Below are 21,942 nucleotides of genomic sequence, written 5' to 3' on the forward strand. Positions count from 1 at the left end.
ACATATTTTTTGAAAAAATATATAACATTTTAAATGATGCTGATAAGCAAATTGTGTTGTACATGAGAAGGTTACAATAGACATTAAATGAAATAACAACATTCAATTCTCTTTTTTTACCTAATGTTCTCAAAATTTCTGTGGATTGTAAGATAAAACATATCACACTGATAAAATCAATTAATATCAAAAGTTGGCAAATACCCTTAAATTTCATCTCATAAACTTATGACTCACTTTAAATAATGTTTTACCAAGTACATTCAGTCTGCATAAAATATATTGTCCTGAATATAGCATCTTTTCATCTAAACATTGGCTTCCTAACTAAATATGAAAAAAAAATTTTTTCAGACTCCAGTATTTGTAAAGCAACCTTGGATCTTTTCCTAGTTCATTTAGAGTTTCTGTCTTTGGTAGCACGTATATAATTTTTTTCAGTCAACATACTGGCTAATATCCACGCAGGCTGAACAGAATGTTCTGTTATCTATTCACTTGTACATCTGCCTCTGGCTTCATCTTACTTTTCTACCTGTTTTTCCTTTGCCCATATTTTCTGTCTTTGTACTCCAAGTCTTGTAAGCCACCTCAAAGTATTTTTTTAACAAAATAAAATGGGATATAAATAAATAATTAGCTAATAAATATTCATTATATAATCATATATTTTCTGATTTTCTTGAACTTGTTTATTTTTTAGACATTTTCAAAAATAAATATATAAAATGTATCTCTAAATATTTACTGTGTTGGAATAATTTGAAACATTTCAGTTCTTTTTCTTCTATATCTACTGAATGCGCGCGCGCGCGCGCACACACACACACACACACACACACACACACACACACACTACTCTGTTTTATATTAGATCAAAGTAGTAGATGATATTCCTGAAAAGTTTACATTTTAGTCCAAATCTCTCATTTAAGAATCTTAGATGCAAAAATGTGGCGGTATGCATAGTTTATAGGCATTTTTGACCTCTAATACATATTACTAAGTTATTTTTAATGGATCCAATATACATATCTTTGTTTGGTTTTATTATTAATTTTGTCCTGAAATACTATCATTTTTCTTAGTTGAAAATAAGGTATGCTTTCATTTCTGAGAGTCCATGCTGCTAGTAGGTGAAATTCTTAAAAAGTAAAGGAGAGAGAGGTGGGGGTTTAACTATCTTATGTTGCTGGAACAGTCTTTTGATTTACTACTCCAATTTTTCAAAATTTTATATGAAAGCTGAATACTATCACATAGACATTAACACAAAGTCTCATCGCAAAAGAACCATGACAGATGTCATAGCACGTGGTTACCAGTCTCCCCCTTGTCCACTTAAACTGCAAAAGAGATTAGCGATGCTCACTGTAGGTGGAATGCAAGCCGCATACCAGCAGCGTGGGAAGGGCTTTTTGTTTCATTTCTACTACAGTTTTTCAAAAGCCACAAAACTTTGCTTTCAGAAATATTTTTGAATGTAATTTGATTAAAAAATATATCCCAAATTAGAAAACCACCAACACACTTTAAAAATTAAACACTATATAAGTTAGTAACACTAATTATATCTTCTTTATGCTTACTTTGTCTTTCCTGATTTTTGCTGTTCAAGCGCTTTAAAAAGAGAGCTCTCTATGTTTAGTGCCTCAATATTTTATAATGGTAAGTACCATTATAAATAAGTTTACAACTGTTTTTTGGGAGTAAAGAATAAGATTCAGATTAGATTTAGGCATCCAAAACAAAATAGAAAGTGAGTTAATTTTACATGTCATTTAGAAAATCATATAAAGGCACTTCTTTTGTAAAGACGTCTTACCGCTGATCACATCTCTCCACAAAATATCGGTATGATCAGTTAAAAACTCTATTGGAATTTTTATGAAAAGATACTTTTTCAGTGTAGCACTTTTCTATCCAGCATTACCACATAAATGTATGCACATGTAAATTTATTATACCTAGAAAGAAATAAAACTAGAAGCAAATTATCCATCCATAAAGCCAGAGTTGACAAAGGAATCTACCTTCCAGATACAAGATAAAACCAAAGGAAAAATATTTAAAATTAAAATTCTAGAAAGTTTCAGGAAATAAAAACAAATACAATATTTCAGAATGTGAGCCTTAGTTCACATTATTATTAAAGGAACCCAATAGTCTCATAATGAAATAATCGAGTTTAAATCTCAAGTTTGTTTGTGTAAAGACTATTTAATAGAAGCAAAAGTCCAAACAGTGACTTAAATAGAATTAGCCCTCATGCCACTAATCACCGTGTAGGGACAAAGTGACTTAATTATAGAGGCCCAAAGACACGAAGAAGGAATTGGTTTTATCACAGCATTTTCCTAGAGTGTTAGTGATGATTTGTGTTTCTATTTTAACTCAGGGAAAGAATGAAACAAGACCTGAGGCAAAGCCACTCACTCAAATGCCTCTTCAAATGTTGTAATCACTGGGAGAGGCACACAGTGATAAATGGTAACTCAGAATATCCAAGGGTTTCCAATGTAACCACGCTCTGGGCACTTACTTGGCTGCTGTGTACTGAACCCACTTTAACAAGGCCTTCTTCGCACTTCCTTGGATCTTGGTGGCCACCTTCCGTTTGCTGGGCGGGCTGGCTGTCTCCGAGCTGGCCATGCTGTCCAGGGAAGATGTGCTGCTGGACAGGGACTGCAGCTGCGGCAGGTTGCTGGTCAGCTCCTCGATCTGCACGAGCGGGAATCGCCAGCGAAGGCAGAAGAGTTATTTTGTTCTTCTTTCCCCAGATGTTTTACTTTTCCAACTAATGACGGTTTATCTTAACACCCTTAACACTGCTGACAGAATGTAAGTTCTTAAAGGGCAGGATTGATGTCTTACTCTTCTTGGTACTTCCCACTGCATCTAAAACTGTACAGAGGTACCTTATGCGCAGTAACAACCACTCATCAAATCCATGTGAATTAGTAAATAAAACCTAACGGTTATCCAAACCAAGGAGTGTACAACACCCAAAGTGAAGCCTGATGTAAACTACAGGCTTTGAACGATAATGATGTGTCAACAACAGGTTCTTCAGTTGTGACAAACATCCCGTTCTCATCAGGGATGTTGGTTATGCGGTGGCTGTGCATGTGTGTGTGCAGGGTTATAGAGGAAATCTCAGTACCTTAGGCTCAATTTTGCTATAAACTTAAAACTGGTCTAAAAACATAAAGGCTAGAACTGTTTTTCTGGATGGAATGGCAAGTTAACTTTTCTCCTTAATGTCTAATATGAGAATAGAACTGCTCCCTTCCAGAGAACAAAGAAAAGTTTTCTGAACTTCCTGTTCTAATATGTCATCTTCACTGTGCCCTGCCCACTTTTCAGACTGGGGACCTATGCCACAGTTTTTTGGGGGGAGTTCCATGTAAATACCTTTACAGGGAAGAAGAGGAAATTCTGCTACCAAAAACCAATGAATATGTGACGGTCAGATTTCTGCCAGCTTTCTGAGAATTAACCCCAAAAGTATGACAAATGACAGCATTATTAAAATGTCCACCACTACTTCCCTCCATGACATTATATCAACTAATAAGGGAGCTGTAGCACAGTACCTGGAAATAGAGAATAATAGTCCACACCAGTCCGAGAACAATTGAGGGTCGGCCATCAGCAATATCAGTGGAGTTAATGTTGACTAATTTAATCTGTTTAAAAAGAAAAACTGTACTAGTAATGTACTGGAAGATGGTAACCCATTAGTTATGCAATAATGAGCACTCTATTAGACATCAGTAATACCTGGCCATGCCTGTGTAGTGATACACACGAGTAAGCAGGGTGAGCCATGATAAAAACAACAAGCATGTGGTTTCAGTGGGAATTTCAGGAGCATTCATTAGGTACACGCAATAAAACTAACTACAAAATGAAATAAAACACTTTAAGTTGAAAAGATACAGTATCATGCAAGTAATTACCAACAAAATGCCAGACAGGAAAAAAAAAAAAGGTTATTCTTTACATTCAGGACTTAAAACAAACTGTGATGAATAGTTTAAGAAGATGCACTTACTTTGAAGTTTGTTACCAAATAGCATGAAACTTATGTTCTCTTTTACCTATAAAAGTCAGGAGTTAAAAATTCTAAAATACTAACCGGTGATCCTCTGTACATGGACTGACATGAAAAGCAAAGGGAGAAGATGATATACACACATAAATAACTTTGAAAATCAGCAGTATTTGTGCAAAGGGAATAAAAATGTAGGGAGTAAATTTAGAGCATTATTTGGAGAATGCATTTTAAAGACAAAGGAAAACCAAGAAATAGTAAAGTGGAAAGAGACAGTATTTGGTTCCCTACTTCTGGGCACTGATAACTATAAAGTATTCAAGGCACACATTAATCTGTATACTGCTGTTCCCAATTATTCATTTCAAAGCCTTCCTAACTATCAGAAATGTTATTTTCTAAATCCTATAAAAATGATTTTATTTCAGTCAGTGTCTATAGAATACAATTAGAACTGCTCATCAACTTTTTCATAATCCCTAAACACAAGCAAATAATAATAAAGTGCTCCTTAAACTTCTAGCCTAATAATTCTCAGCCACAATTTCATGAGCTATTTTATTGCTAATAATAAAGATCAGAAATTTGTAAATGGTTTACTTTAATAAAAATTTATCAGATGCATAATCATCTCACAAATACTTTACTCTTGAGTAATCAGTTTAAATTTCCTAGTTATCCATTAAGAGTAGTGTAAAAGCTAGCACAAAAATCATTGGAAATAATTTGATTTACACTCATGGACTTTTGTCTCACTGGTAATTTTCATTCATCATGTTCAGATACAGAAAACAAGAGAGAACTGACATAGATTGTCAGCTTATGTGTCTACTTGTTTTAAGCCTAGCACAGTGTAAGACATAATATGATTGTGGAAAATAAGGACCTTCAAATTTCTTTATCCTTTTATAATAGAACTTATTGCAATCTTTATAATCATTTTGGTTACTCTATTTTACAACTTCTCTGGAACTGTCTCCTCATTTATTTTAGTATCCATGGACCACAGATTTATAACATATCCTAATAACCATAAGATTATAGTCCACTCTCTATATCTTTGGGTTCCAACCACCAATTGAAAATATTCTTAAAAAATAAGCGCTGTTGTTGGGGACGTGTACTACGTAGTTAGGTCCATGTTGGATGTGCTTCCAGTGAACACACACAGACTTTTTTTTCTTATGTTATTCCTTAAACAATAAGGTATAACTATTTACATGGTATTTACATTGTGTTAGGTATTGTAAATAGTCTACAAATGATTCAAAGTTATATGCAAGAATGTGTGTAGTTACGTGGACATTCTCTGTCATTTTATACAAGGGACTTGAACATCCTTGGGCTTTGTTACCTCTGGGGTCCTGGAACCAATCCCCCACAGAAACCAAGAGAGACTGTAATGCATTCCATAGAGGACAGATCACTTCCTTTCCCTTGTATATCATTCTTTTTAAAAGTATGGTTGAAAATAAGTTGAATTTCCTACCTCAACCCAGCTCTAACTATACTAGAGAATTAACATATTCAACTTATTCTAGACCTAATGATCTTTTGCTCAATTTGTGGGGAAAAAAATGTTTTTAATAATTATTTCTTCTCCTAAAAACTGTGTGTTGCACAATGGATTTTCAGAGCACAGGTTTGCTTGTTTTTGACTTCCTCTTCTTTGCAAAATTCTATTAAACTTACAGCGAATTCTTAATAGCCTAGGTGGGACGGGCAATAGTGAGGCACCCAAAGAGACTGAAAAATTTCCAGAAGCTAGAAAGAGGATGGAATCGCATTAATGAATAAAGCCAGAGAAAAGTATTGGACCAGTGGTTCTTTCTCAAAGTGAGCTTCACAGAACAACAGCAAACACATCCCAGAGGCTCTAGTTCAGAATCAGAATCTGGGACTTTGCCCCAAACCTGCCAAACCAGAAACAGAGGGGGTGCAGACCAAAAATCTGTTTCAGTGAAACCTCCAGGTGGTTCTGACATATGCCAATGTTTGAGAACCCTGGACTAGATCATTGTACTTGGCTCACATAATCTGGAAAATTTTGATTTTGCAAGCCAGCGACCAGTATGGATTGAGCTGTGTGTCCCCCAAATTTGTATGTTGAAGCCCCAGTCCATAATGGGACTGTATTTGGAGGCATGGCCTTCAAGAAGGTACTTACAGTTAAATGAGGTTGTAAGGGTGGGGCCCAAAATTACAAAAGGCTAAACCTAAGAGGATTGGTACAACCCTTTTCAAGGGAAATAGGCAATACCTAACAAAACTATGTACACACTTACCTTTTAGACCCAGTAATCACACTTGTAGGAATTTACCCAGAAAATGCGCTTTCAATAATATGGAAGTGTGTATGACAGTTACTAATTTCATCATTGTTTCTCAATATTAGAAACAATCTACCTGCTCATCCATAGAAGAGTGGTTAAATCCACCCTGGCACATCCAGACCATGGAATACTATGCAGCTGTGAAGATGAATGGGGGAGGCCTCCATGAACTGATTTGAATGATTTCCAGAATATGCCATTAAATTTAAAAAGCAAGCGCAAGAGTGTACCTATAGCATACTACCCTCATGTATAAAAGAGCGTGGTACATGAAGAATATCTGCTCACCCGTGCAAAAGAAACACAGACATGGTAAAGGAGAAACTATAGAGACTGTTGACCTAGAAGGGTGAAAAGGAGTGAAGGGAAAGGAGTGATTACGGAGTAGTAAGGACGAGGAAGGAGTGGCACTTCTCTAAGTGTAACTTTTACCCTTAGAATCATAGTAATGACTCACTGCCCAAAACAGAAACAAAAATAGTCAACTAGAATGTGCGTGTGTATACGGGAGGTTAATCAAACTGAACTATAACTCGATTTCAAATGAGTGACATACGCACACTAAATGGGATGGGAAGAATAGAAGTAACCTAAGTAAATTTGGAAAACCATCTTTTGACTGGATATTGCAGTGCTAAGGACCAAAAGAACTGCACAGAAATACTATTCTCCAGCTAGTAAATCTGTTTCTCACTGGGTTATGGGTTAGCAATTCTGAAACTATTTTTCTAGATCTGTCTGCTGAGAGGGCCTCAGTAGCAATGAGCACACTTAGTATTCAAATCGTGGCTTCTAAATAGTGTCATTTGGTAATAAAAGGATCAAAGCTTCCTTAGAGAAGTGGGTGATTCTAGAACTGGGGCAGGGAAAATACAAGACAAACAGGAGCCAGGCTGAAGAAACTTTTAATGGCTAACAATTTGAACAAAATAACAATAATAATAATAGTATTAAATTAAAACTATAGAACAAAATAAATATCCATGAGTTTATGCTAAAGTACATAACTGAATAAAAATGGAGGAAAAAAGAAAATCTTTTCCTGTAGTACAATTCCCATTAATACATGTATAAGGAATGAGGGAAACATAAAATTACCATTAAGAAAACAGTAAAGAAATAACTACTAAAGCCAATCAATGCTAAAATTAGTGAGCAAAGTTTAAGAATAAGAACATTAGTACAATCTCAATTGTCTCCCTATGTCTCAAGTATAATATAAAGAAAAATAGAAATTTTACCAGAAAAGAAATACAGGAAATGACCTTATCATTGATCAAGATTAACATGACCAGCTATAACACCTATCAGTATCCTATATCCACTAATATGATACCTGGAGAGGAATACAACATCACGTTCTTGGAGTTCTTGTAAAATAGGTATAAATTCAATATAGCCATGAAATTGAGAAGCACTCTTCAAAATAAATGACCAGCTGTTGCGAAAAGTGTCAAAGTTATGAAAGACAAGGAAAGAATGAAAAACTGCCATTGAGTGGAAGAGACAGAGGATCAAACACAAGGTGTGTGATTGATTGTATCCTGAAAAGAAATAAGGCACTGGAGGAAAAGAAATTAGACTAATGTCTACGCTTTAGTTAATAGTATCAGACCAGTTTGAGTTTCCATATTTTGATAATTGTACTATGTATACATACATGTACTATGTATAAGTTCCTAAATTAGAAGAAGCTAAATGAAATACAGGCACGAAATGTCTGTACCTTTTTTGGCCACTTTTCGGTAAATCTAAAATTATTTTACAATAATACTGCATGTGTGTGCTCTATAGATTATACACAGTGTTTTTACTCCATGGTCAAAATTAAAAACAACTGTATGCCCACACCTTTTCCTTCAAGTGTTTTGGGTTTGCTTCTCTTACCTTCCTTCCTTCGAGGAAATTGAGCGCAGTGCCGATGTTAGCCACAGCATGGATTCGCTTCATACGGCGTCCTTGTTCACAGGGCTGTGAAGGGAGAGTGGGGAGTGATCAAAATACAGACATTAAAAAGGTGGTTCAATAAGAATATTTTGATAAATTTTAAAAGACAGTTTTAAAATGTATTTAAGTGATTTAAGTGCACTTGAAGAATATTCGAGAACAACCAGCATTACTCAATTTCTATACTAAGTGGTATTAGCCACACAGCACCTTGAAAGTGTATCGGTTTACTCAATGAAAGCGTTCCTTCTCAGTGTATCTGTTAATTCATTTGTCTTTCTGGCTTCTCTGTGTCTTAGAGCAGGAATTCACAAAATTTCTGTGTTGTCTCCTGAGACTGCCACTTCTATAAGTTAGGAAATATTTACATGAAAAGTACTCTTGCTGCATGTGTGAGGGCACTGTGTATATAGGAAATCTCTGTACTTTTCTCTTAATTTTGTTATAAACCTGAAACTGCCCCAAAAATGAAGTGTTTTTTAAAAGTAATCTTGGTTACCCAGGATTTTTTCAATTATACTAACAGGAAAGGTTAGTGACAATATTATAACATTTCTCCATTTGGATGACCAAAATACATGGAGCATATGAGCCGAGGTTAAAAAATAGGATTGTGAGAATGAAATTATTTATACAATATTATGTCATGGTTACCTGTGTTTGAATTACTAAAACTTGTCATGTGCTTTCTTTGTACCACGACATTAATTTAAGAACTCAAAGTAAGTTCAATGAGGTAGATAGCATTCACCTCCTTTACAGTGACAACTAAATGGAAAAGTGAGGTGAAGCAATTTCTCCATGATCACATAGCTGGTAAACTGAGCTCTTCTCTGTGACAATCGCCTCTCGATAATCTCCCATCTTTTTACTTTCCAATTACAGCATACCAGGTAATACATTTTTATGATACGATTTTAAAACAAATATTTAAATAACTATGTCTGAATGAGTAGCACTTATACAGAAACAGGATTTTTATGTCAAGACTATACACTTCCTCTAGAAATCACTTAGTATGGCAGTTAAATGCCCATGAAGGTTTCTATATATTGATGGTCAAGTACAGTAGCAAAATTATGTGGACACTTAGCCTAACATGCATCTTAAATATGCCCATTGAAATTGTAATGAAGTTTCCTTCAACCTTCAGAGAAATAACTCAATTCAGGAGCCTCTATAAAAATGAGCAGTTATATCTGGCAGACAAGGGAATATATATTTCAGTTCAGTGATTCTTACATCTTAATGCTAACCCAATTTATGTAGTTCATGCCTCTGCCTGTATCTTCCAAATTGGCTGTTCATGTGTCTTGTTTAATTTTCCCCAAAACAAAGCCTAAGAAAAGGACTTGGCTGCCTGTAGCTCATTGGGGAGATGATCCCAGGCAGCAGGAGTGAGGATCTGTGAGCAGTGAAACAGGGAAGGAGGATAAGCCAATAAACGATGTGCTCTGGGGGGTTCCACTGCAGGCAACTGGGCTCAGTCCCCCGGGGACCCCACCAGGCATTCAGTGAGATCTGGAAAACATGCCTCAGCGCCGGTCCTCCTGCAAGTGCCGGGCTCCAGCATTCATTCACAGACTCTCATCGCCGTTGGTTGAGGGTCCTTTGGGACCATCACCTCTCCTGTGCTTCAGGTCTGCGTGGTTCAAGGTGCGGCTTTGATGAGCTCTGAGGGAGGAACCCCAGAGGTATGCTACCAGCACTTAAGATCAGATGGTGGTAGAGGGTGTGGATAACGTCCACCCCTGTGTGGCGGAAATCAGACGTGAGTGGAGATGCCATCCATCCGGGGCACAGAAAGCATCTGCTACAGTATGACTCGAATTAGGTAAGTGGCTGATACAAAATTACTCTCAGTTTGTATTTTTCAATAAACAATGCTCTTCCAGAAGCTATTTTGAGGATGTCCTTCACAAACTTAACTAGAAATTTATGTTTAGGAAAAAGCAATTTTTTTTAATAACTAAAATATCCAAGTAATAACGATCGTGTAGTTCTTGTCAGGACGCAACAGATAAAGAAAAAAAAAAAAGCATTCCCAATTTGAGACCCGGTGTCTAGTGTGTTATACAACATTATGACTATTTTCTGAGCTCCTTTCCCTCATTATGGGAAACGTCTTATAAATAGTTTATGTTTGCAAACTACTTACTTCTCTACCACTCTGAAATGAAAGAACTAAAACATAGCCAGGAAAAAAAATATATTTTATTATTTGAGTAATGTAGAAAAATACCTTTACAGCTCACGGTCAATGTTGACTTTCACTTGGCAGTTTTTGCTGTGCATAAAAGCCAATGATTTTGCATGTGCTTTTCTTGTGACAAATGACTGACGGAGGATGCCCACAGATTATGAAAAAAATGCCATGTTGATGTGAGCTCACTTCCCATCAGGCAGCTTTAGAAACACATAGGTACGGACCAACAATCCTTTCCAAAGAGAAATCAAGCACTTGAAGGTAGGTAGATGTTTGTTTGCAACTAACTTCCTGGATACCATACAGAGGCAGTAGTTGGCCACGATTGACTGACCACCGAAGAAGCTCTCTGCTCTTACTTCTCGGGTGTCTACTACTACATACAGTGTTTTCAATCTACTGAAGGTGTGCAGGAACAAGAAAGGGAATGTATCCCTTGCTCCCAGAAGTGACCAATGGACTAGCGCTTCCTGCATACTATTGACTACAAAAGAGAAAACCTTTATCTCACATGGGCAGAGTCCCTTATACTCCCAGCTCCACAAGCGCCAGTTCCAAACAGGAACAACGGGACAAGACTGGTCATGGAAAAGACTCTCACCAGTTTCTGCCCAGACAGGACCTCCAGGAGGGCAAGCAGCTTAACACCATCCTTCATGTCTTCAAAAAGGTCTTCTACCACCATTGGGGGTTTCCGCTGTAAAATAAAAAATGAATAAATGCAAAAACTTCTTGTCTCTCTCTGTCATTCCTTTGCTACTCATTGTGGTGAAATTTGTAGGAGAAATTTCTAAAATACCTACATGATTTATTTTGGAGATGACTGGGAACTACCTTTTGATATTTCACATGCATTCCAGCATCTTTCTAGAAAAGGGTTTCTGACAAGGGTGGGATGGTGGGGAATGAGGGAAGGAAAAGGAGGCACTGTCAGTGTAAAAGTTGGAAGACGTTGAAGCAGGATCTAAAAGGGGAATGGGAGGTGCCCCAGTTAAACTGAGCCAAACTTCCAACTTCTCTGAGCGGGCATACTTCCAGGGCTTTAACCAGGTGTCGCACTTCCATGGGACATTGTCTCCCAGGAAGCCTAGCTCAGTGACCTGCTGTGGGAGCGCTGTCAGTTTTGCCCAGGGCACAGATTTCATCTCCTGCGGTCGACTGGCTATGTTCTGCTCCAGAGCCTGGCAACCCTTCTCTCGCAGAGTGGCACTGAACCCAGGGGGTCATAAGGGCAAGAGCACAGATGATCCGTGCAAAACCGTCGCCACTACTGGGAAAAATAAGTCAAGGCCCACTTTCATGGGAGATCTTTTATTGTTTATGAGGGTCATTAAAATATTTAATATGCTGGGGTTCATCGACCTTGAATTAAGGTCTATCTTGGCTCAGAAGAAAGTAAAGAAGTGATGATGCTAACGCTGACAGCCAGTGGAGGGTAGGGGTCCTCATGTTTCTCATAGAATAACAATTCTTTCTATTTACCAGCTGGGTTCAATCTCCATAGCTTTCTGGCTCTGAGTCATGTTAAAGACCTAGTGCTAGATTCCTGACTTGCAATTACCTTTCTGTTAAAAAAGAAATTTCTACGTAGAGATATTTAATTGCCAAATGTTTTATTGAAATTTGACTTTTTCCTCTACCCACTGCTATGAAGCATTTATATTTCTCTTATGACTGCATGAATTATAGCCTCTGAATGGTACAATTCTAATTTTAAACACAGTTTTCTCTCTTTATAAATTGAACAGCTGAATACATTTAGCTCTCAAGCTGTGAAATACATGCTCAAAAATAACAATTTTTATTTGTAATCATTCTCTTTTAAATTCCACCATTGACACAGCTTATTATTTATATAGCAAAAATGTAATAGTGACTTTATATTCTAAGCATATAAATAAAATTGTTCAGAATTAAACGAGCCATTACAATGAAAACTATTCGGTGCAATAAAAATCAAAATTGTTGTATTGATTATACATAATCATTAGAAATATGGTCTACTTATCATTGCAAATGCCCGCTTGTACCTTATAGTTTTAAAACAGTGGAAAAATGAGGAAATAAGTTCACACATATGTAATATATTCAGGGAGCAAATACAAAAAAGTTTTTTTTATATTGTGTTAACCTGAAAACATATAAAGAACATTAAGCAAAGCAGAGAATTTTCATGAAATAGTAAATATTCCAAGAAATTTAACACAAAAAATTAAATAAATAAATTGCACTTATATGTCCATTTTGCTTTAAACATACACAGGTCTCTGCCATTGAAGGCCATTTTCTCTGGAACTCATTCTGCCTGTCCTGTTTCTCCCCTTGGATCCCTGCTGGCGCTCACCGGCTTCCTTCCCCTCCAGCCGCTCCTGCACAACGCCCTGGGAGTGGCCTCACCCCAGCAGAGACCGCTGGCCAACGGGTCCGTGGCCCACTTGCCTCTCTGCTACAGACACGGCCGGTACCACCCTCTCTTCGATCTCTCCCTCCCCAAACCTCTTTGACCAGCATGCCTGGCTTCTGGGCCTCTTCCCTCTCTCTCCCCTTTCTCCCTAACTGTGGCCAATCACTAAACTCAGTCTCAACTCCTCTGGTCTTTGCAAAATTTTGCCTGGCTGGACACAACTCTTCAGTCATCCCTTAAGGGGTTTCTCCTAAACATTGTTGCACATGCGGCAGGCACCCCTGCTGTTGTGTGCTGTTGGCTGATTGAATATAGTTTTCTCAAAAAAATTATCTTTGCAGGCCCTATGCCCATCTTAATGGATCTCTAAATATGGTGTATATATTATGGGCAAAAAAAATGGGTCTCCAGGCTCCAGGCAATCAAAGACTGCAACGCAACACAGACTTAGAAGTATCTTGTTTCGGATGTCTTGTCCACAGTAGGAATTTGTCAAATACTTGTTGAAGAAATGAATGAATTTTTCAGTCTGTGCATAGAAAAGAAGAGTATATCTTCTTTGAACACAGACACCCATAATACCTTCACTTTCCTCTTTTTCTTTTAAGCAAATTCCTGGTCAGTTTCCATCACGTAGTTTATAGCTAATCTTTTTCAGGTATCCAAATAGAATGAATTACTTCTTCTGTCTGAAGTACGCTATTCAGATCACAAGGATCACATTCTTCTATAGTTAGTCATTCACAAATCTGTGTTCCCAGGACCTCAGATCATGGGGTTTCTTGAGCACAGGGAAGAAGCCGAGTATACTTTCATGCACTGAGTACCAGGCACTGTGCTTTTAGTACTAGCTGTCAGCAAAAGTGAAGATATTGACTAAAGCACAGTGAGCAGGGATATTTGCAAGTATCTTTTGGAATCTTAGGGAGATATACAAATAAAATCATGATGCCAAAATTTCTCTTTTTATAGGAAATAGGAGTTGCTTCTGAAAATTTTCCCACCAGTGCCTGCTTACACAAAGTGAAGAGTTGTAGTCCAATGGTTATTAACACACAAAATAGTAATTAGAAGAAAATATGACTGTTTAAAATAAAAATTCTAATGTCAATTTCATTGGTAATATATAGGTTTTATAATTTGCACACCCTGAATTATAGGGCCTAGAATTATATAATCCATTCTTTATTTAATACCTCAACAAGTAAAATAAGGAGAAAACAAACCTTAACTTCTGGCTAACCTTACTGCAAAGGCTGGCAAAAATAAAAACTAGCAAATGATCTTTCTAGCTCTACAAGCTCTCGTTAACTGCACATAATATAAATTTTGTGGGAGACCAAAAAAGAAAACCCACTTCCATTTATCAAAAATTACATGAGAATAAAAAGTCCTAGTAATAATTGGGCAACTTTTGCTATCTCTTTTTGGCTAAAGTATTGTTTACATACAGCAAAGGATCAATTAGAGGGAACTTTTACTATTTTTTTGGCAAAACAGTTTAATAGAAAACCTTTCTATTAAAAGTCACATATAAAATAAACACTGAGGGCACCGATCCAATGACTTCGGCAGGATTCAGGTCATGGTCCTGGAGGCCAAAAGGAGAATCAGGGAGGAGGGTCACTTACTGGAACATGACTTAATGGAAAATAAAGATAGTGCAGTTTTGTTGCTCACCAGTTCATAGTTTTATAGATAGAAATCTGTAACGCACTTTTCAGAAACACAATTATCTTTTTTTATTAAGTTAAAATTATGATAAACTTCTTTTTTTGTTACAGTAGTTGGAAAAGATGCGCTGGCCTCGGCCCTACCCGGTGCATTTGGATATTGCACAGACACTGCCGCTGAACCTGAGGTGGGGGAAGAATGGAAGCTCCTGCCGGGGGGAGAGGAGAGAGACGGAGGTGGGAGGGACGGAAAAGAGGCCGTTGGCTTCTGTGGCTGCCCCCTTCCGGAAGCTCTCCCTCAAGCCAGGTTTAAGCTCTAAGTTCTGGCTCTAAGAGGATCGCCTGGTCCCGGAAGGTCGCTAGCGCCTCCGGGAAAATGCACACACGCTCTGTGCCAGGCTCCACGGCGGTAGCTAACTCCTGACTGGCGCAGGCGTCTCAGAGCATTTTTCTGTCTTTCTTTTCCTGTCCCTTTATCTTTGTTATGCAGCCCCTCTAACAGCACATAATGAGATTCACTCCTTTTCTCTTAGGACTTCAAAGAGATCAAGCGTTCTTCCTTGAACTTGATGAAATACGAGAATGCACAGCTATCTTTGATATAATTTTTACTATTTCCTGCATTTGGGGAAAATAATCTATATCTAACATTGGTGTGTGTGTGCGTGCGCACGCGCGGGTGTGTGTGAATAACCTGTATCACCTTACTAAACTATAAATGCCAGCATGTAGCTAATCCTTTTCCCATGTTTATTTTCATATTTTTATTCACCAAAGAACGGCCATATTTCTTACGCCACATGTTGATCTTATGCCCCTAGAAATAATTACATTAATTAGGGGAAAAGGATTGACAGAATAATTTTGATGAAAAAAATATCAGACAGCGTTATTTGGCAGAAAGTAAAAATTTAAGGAATTCTCACACTTTATCAATGAGAGTGTGCATTTTTAGGGGAACCTGAATGTATATGATGTGAGAAGATATTTTATAATGTTTTAACCAATGGATATATTGGTACGTGAGAAAGATGAAAAGAGCTTGGTATTACAGATGAATAATTAAACACATACAAACAAATTTTTAAGTAGGTAAATTATCTGGAGGCATTTTGCATAGACAAGTATATGTTTATACTGTATCCAAAATTATAAAAATGCAAATGGACTACAATATATTTTATCACTCTTAACTTTGTATTAATAGGGCAATCACAGGACCTCAATTAAGGTGAAAGAAGGTTTGGTTGTTAGACTGAAACCAGTAATGTAGAATAAGACAAGCCTACCTTGAAACATTACTAATCTTAGAATCCCTTAGTGACAAGTACAGCCATCAAAGAGCTATAGAGCGTGAAAGATTCCGTCTTTGGCAAAGGAAATGACAAAATCGCCTATCCCGCACCAGGAGTCGCCGGGGTGCTCGTTTGCCATCAATACTTTTAGTCTCAGAACAATTGGGCAGTCGAAATCCTTCGTCCTCTTGGAGAAGTTCTCAAAACATTGTATGACACACACAAAAAATAGCTATAGCATTTTACTTTAAAATATTAAATACATACTCTAGGGTTTAAAATGTGTAATTGCTAGATACGCAGTGATATCAGTAAAGTGAAACCAGAAAAGGTCGCAGGGACATCCAACCTGTGGCCTGTGGGCCACCTGCAGCCCAGGATGGCTGTAAATGTGACCCAACAAAAAATTGTAAATTTACTTAAAACATTAAAGGATTTTTTTTCGTGATTACATGTCGTAATGTATTTAATGTGTGGCCGAAGACAATTCTTCTTCTTCCAGAGTGGCCCAGGGACACCAAAAGGTTGGATACCCCTGGGAGGAACAGCAGACGGCACAGGTAACTCTTTATTCCAGCAGAGACACCCCCACGGCTGGGGACCGTCAGGCACGCTGGAAGTGACACCCTCGTAGCCTGAGATATTCCCAGTGCTGGACGGTGCAGTCCCAAGGCAAGGGCTGGCTCTCAAGGTGTGTTCTGTGTACCTTGAAACCTGTGTACACATGATGGCCTATCACTTCTACAGCCGACAGACCACCACCTCTGGTTTACATAAGTTTGAGGTAGAAACTATTTCATAGGCTGAGACACCATATACAGAAAAAAAAATCCCATCCCATGACCAGCTAGAATGTTTGCATGGTCCGATGGTTATCTGATGGGTGGGAGCAACAAGCTGAACAACAGGAACAGAGAGAGAGAGAGAGTGGGAAGGGAAGCGGGGTTGACTGGCAGATGTGGTGCAAATTACCTCCCCAAAGGCTGGCGGAGAGCCCACCACACTGAATGTCTAAAAAACACCAAAGGAGCCTCAGACCAAGTTGGCAAAATCATGACTTTAACCACCGACAGTAGCCAAATAAAATTAATTCAGTATCTAAAAGGTTTTTTCACTTTATTCAGAAAATCAAATTATATTTTCCCAATATCTCCAAAAACAAGGTGAAGTCATTTAAAATTTTTATGTGTAGTCTGTCTTCCTTCCTCTCCCTTCATAAAAGCACTATTGTGATTATTTTCCACCTCCACTTGGCGAAAGTGAGAAGATAGTTCCTGTTCTTCTCTGTTTCCTATGACAGTTAGCATAATCGTTTCCACTTCCTTAATTGCTTCATTCAACTTCTAGTAAATATCCCAGAGGCAACAACTGCCCTCTGGCCCAACTTTAAACCTGCTTGGAAACCTCTGCTCTTAACAACTTTCACATATAATAAAATTCTTTTCACTGTATAGAATGTATAAAAGAAACACATTCTTCAAGTTATTTGTTTGATTCGGTACAAAGTTGGGGTTATCCATTACCTCTTTTTTTCATACCCCATAGCTGAACCATCAGCAAACATTATTGGCTTTATTTTCGAAGCTCATCCAGAATCCAACCACTTCTTACCACCTCCACCCCTCTGCCTTGGTCCCCACGGGTCTCCTGCCTGGAGGACTTCGATCTAAATTACCTCCCAACTTCCGCCCTGGACTCTTCTCAGTCTGCCCTTAACAGAACAGTTAATTTACCTTTTATATTGTCCACCTCCCCTGCCATTAGGGTATAAGTGCCATAAGGTAGGGATTACTTTTACTGTTTTGTTCAGGCTACATTCTCAGTACCTAGAATACTGCTGGGTATATAAATAGCATACTGAAATATTTAATGAGTGAATGTATAAATAAATAAATACATTTTGAAAAGAAGGAATTTTGACAAATGTTATCAAAATGTTTATTAATCTGCATAAACTTTACTAGAACTATATGTTATCAATAAATTAACATATGTTAATAAACTAATGATTGTTCATTTTGCAATAATTTTTCTTCATAATCTTTTAGTTACATATTGGGAAATAATTACTTTATCGGTATGTTTAGTATTATCAAGCTAAAGTGCCTTTAGAAAACAACTAAAGATGACTTCTGGGGTGAATTATTACATATCCCTTTTCCTCGGCTCCTTTTTCTTCTCACCTTAGTTCATTAATGATCCCACCAAAGTCTATACAGGAAACAGATGGGAGAAAAATGCAATTCTGAAAGTGTTTCCATGTTATCTTTTAGCACTGTTGCTGGAAAGGCAACTGAAGAAGTACAAAGCAGCCCCCAAAGTGATCTTTCAGAACTATGAAAATGTCAGTCAAAGTCATTATTAGCCTGAGTTATTTTTTTAAAAAACAAGTAAAATTAGAAGCATTCCTTTTAAAGACGTGTATAAATCTACTATGTTACTAAAACATAATGTGCTCCTAATAGTTGAATTGTGCCCCCACTAAGATATGTGAAAATTTGAACCCCCAGTACCTTAGAATGTGCTCTTATGGGGAAACAATCTCTAGAGATTAATCAAGTTAGAATGAGCTCATCAGGATGGGTCTTAACCCTACAAGGCTAGTGCCCTTGTAAAGGGGACATTTGGACACAGCCGCAGAGAGGCACAGAGACAGGGACTGAAACAATGCAGCAAACTGAGGAATGTCAAGTAATGCAGGTCACCACCAGAAGCTAGCAGGAGGCTAGAAAGAATTCTCCCCAGGGTTTCAGAGGGAGCCTGGCTGTCTAGCCTTGAGAACATGAGACAATTAATGTCTTATTTTAAGCCACTTAGTGTGTGGCACTTTGGTATGGCAGCCTTAACAAACTAATACAGAGCCTAAATAATGTTTTATGATGAGTTTTTCAGTTCTTCTATAAAGTGAGGAAATGTTCATATCATGCCTGAGATCATCGGAAAATTATAATATTTAAAATATTTAGTGTCTGTTCTTAATAACCCCAGAGATCTAAGGCAGGCAGATGGAGATAGGACTGTTTGTCGCATATTGAAAGAGAAGTTCCATTTATAGAAACACTAAACAATGGCTGTTTGAGACTTATTTCCCCCCTCCCAAAGAACTTATTGCCAAACTATATATTTATTTCACAGCCAACTATCATAAAGAATGAATAGAGGGTATTTAAATACAAATATAATGTTCTCTTCTATTTGTTAAAATGAGAAAAAATGTGAAACAACAAGCATTTAATGAGTATAATCAATGCTAATGTCAAGATTACTTATGCTATCTTTTCCTAATTAAAAAATCTAACAGGATCATTTTTATGAAAACACATCTTTAATCATTCCCTTTGGGGGCCAAGGTGGCACTATGCAATTACAATAGCCTACAGATCCTGCATAAAATTTGGGAATCTGGTAAAGTAAATATATTTTGAAATGGCAAAGAACTAACATCTTTTGAACTGTTAATTTTAAAAATACTTATTCTTACATAATTATTTTTATTCTAAAATGCAAACTATTCTATTAGACCTAAAAAAACATGTAGCCATTCTATGGGAAAACCCTCAAATTCAGGTCCACCCCTCCTCTGTCTTCCTCTCTCTTCCACCCCAAACTTAGGTCTCTCTATATCCATTCTTCCTATTCCCACTCTGGTCTCAGAGAAGGGGGCGCAGTTTTTCCTTTGGTACAAACCTACACCCCCACCTGTGCCCTTGATTTCTCTCCCACTCTGCCTCCTTGGGAACCTTGTATCTTTAAAATAACCTTCTTTTCCTTTGTTTTCAGCCTCTCTCTCTCTACTAGTTCTTGATCCCCTTCAATACAGACACACACATTTAAAACCACCCTTTATACAAACGGCCCTCACGAGACCCTGTGTGTGCTGCTTTGACTAATGATCTCATGAACATGTAATACACACTCAGTTCCCTGACATCCTTACCGCTCATCAGTTTGCTGGAGTCTGATTTCTTCAATGACAGGGCCACCCCTGGTGAGAGCCAGTGACTTCCTTTCTGCCAAATCCAATAGGTTCATCTCTATCAATTTCTCAAAAATGGAACGTGCTAGCTCTTCTCCAAACCTGTTGCATCCCCAGTCTCTATAATGAGCTTAATCATTTGCTCAAGTCGGAAATATAGAAGTCATCCCTGACTCTTTGCCCTCCATGATTCCAGTTAATAACGCACTCCACCCGTACACATCTTTCTAACTATCCACTTTTCTCCATTCCCCACTCCTTGGACCACTCCTTCAGTCCAAACTTTCTTCATGTCCCATGTGACTTGTTGCAATTACTCCATCTCCAATCTTACTCCTTTCTCTTCTAATTTATGTGACAGAGAGGGAGAGAAGGAGAGAAATGGGGAGGAGGGGAAAGGTTAAAAATAAAGTGATTGAGAGAAAAGTCAAGGCTGGGATGATCATTTCATATTTCTACTTAAGATTGTTTAATGTGCCTCACTGCCCAGGACACAACATTCAAACTCTCCCAATGACTGGCCTGCCTTCTCTCTGTTGCCAGTCCCTCCTGGAACCCACATTTTCAGGTATTCTTGAATTTCTTCTGTTTCTTTTACTGTACCATGCTCTATCTCACCTCTCAACTTTTAAAAACATTGGTACCCTCACCTACCCAACCCCAGAGCACTTCTCAGGCTCCAGCTTAAATGTTTCTTCCTGTGAAAGCCTATTCTGATGCTCTCCCTTAGATTACCTGGGTGGTTGGTTGTGTTTGCCCTGTGCTCCCTGACACCCTGTACTTCTCTCATGGGATTTACCACACTTCCCTGTAACTGTTTGTCTCTTCTCTTAGACTATCAGTTTCAGGGTGGCATGGGCTATACTGGTCTTTGTTTGCTACTGTATTAACAATGTCTAGCAGAAAATAGATGCTTGAGAAGTAGTTCCTGCATGGAGAGCTAAATAAATAAATGAGGCATGGGGGTATAACACAACAATTCGCGCCGAGGCTCAGGAGTCCTGGGATTGGGTTATGGGACCTTACGGTTATTAATTAACTCTCCACTTCATCATGTAGAAAATGGTGAAAATAATACTTATATTTGATTACTGTTATGAAGATTAAATAAAAGATAAAATTGCTATGGCACAGTAATTGGAACATGGTAAGAGTTCAATAAATGGCAGGCCTGAGCTTTAGAAACATTTTTAGAAAGGACTGATGACGATCTAGAACTGAATGAAGGCCTAATTTTGAAAAACCATTACTCAAAATCATATTGGGCCAATTAAAAAACAAATACCCCACCTTCTTTCACTGACAGAGCAAACAGAACAGAAAGATTCAGCTTCATTTTTGGAGAGGAAGAAAAGTATACGGTTCATGTCTAAATTTAAAGACCCTTCCCAAAAAGAATAATCAGGTATATAAAATAAATACAAGCCTCCAATTTTTGTTATTGTTACATTATATGGACAATTCATCATTTGCAATATTTTGTATAACTGCAGAATCATAAAGACTTCAATTTGAAAATAAAGCAAACAAAAAAATGAACTGATAATTATATCTACAAGATTTAATAATCTACATGTGTACTAAAAACAGCACAAAAACATACAAAAATCTTGGTTTTCTTCCTACTTTTAATAAGATTTTGTTTTCAGATAAGCATATTTTTGAAAACAGATTGCTCTCTTATTTACACCCTATGACTTCATATCGCTGTCATAATATTTATAAATAATTGTTGCAATAGAATAGAATGTCATTAGTAAAAGAGTTTATCATTTTAATTAGAGACAATTTATTAGTTTGCAACTGAACAAAGAAACAAGAATAAAAATGAAATTTCCCATTAAAAACCCTCCCAAATTCACCTCCATGAAGCATCTTTTGAACATCTCCCAATGCAGCCGAGATCCAAGTATCCTAAGAGGATCAATTTTTTGTCTTCTCTATTCAATACCCCAGCTGTTAAACCCGCCACAATCTATTATTAAAGCTATTTTTGACAATGGTCAATTTACAAAGAAGATTTTAAGAAAACAGATGTAAAGTTTCTAAAT

At 37.4% G+C, this 21,942-nt stretch overlaps 1 protein-coding gene across 1 annotated transcript in view; it reads right to left on the reverse strand.

Annotated features, from left to right (window-relative positions):
* The window catches only part of SYNE1 (spectrin repeat containing nuclear envelope protein 1), a 414,665-nt gene that overhangs the window by 312,143 nt on the left and 80,580 nt on the right, over positions 1 to 21,942 (reverse strand). The window contains exons 4-8 of the mRNA XM_054570132.1: positions 11,145 to 11,240; positions 8,278 to 8,361; positions 4,142 to 4,162; positions 3,597 to 3,689; positions 2,543 to 2,721 (exon numbers count right to left, since the gene is read on the reverse strand). Of these exons, the coding sequence (XP_054426107.1) occupies positions 2,543 to 2,721; positions 3,597 to 3,689; positions 4,142 to 4,162; positions 8,278 to 8,361; positions 11,145 to 11,240 (473 nt within the window). The remainder of the gene's footprint in view (positions 1 to 2,542; positions 2,722 to 3,596; positions 3,690 to 4,141; positions 4,163 to 8,277; positions 8,362 to 11,144; positions 11,241 to 21,942) is intronic.

Source organism: Pteronotus mesoamericanus, unplaced genomic scaffold (genome assembly GCF_021234165.1).
Source record: "Pteronotus mesoamericanus isolate MK-2021 breed Mesoamerican mustached bat unplaced genomic scaffold, CSHL_Meso_final contig_20, whole genome shotgun sequence".
In the NCBI taxonomy this organism is placed as follows: Eukaryota; Metazoa; Chordata; class Mammalia; order Chiroptera; family Mormoopidae; genus Pteronotus; species Pteronotus mesoamericanus.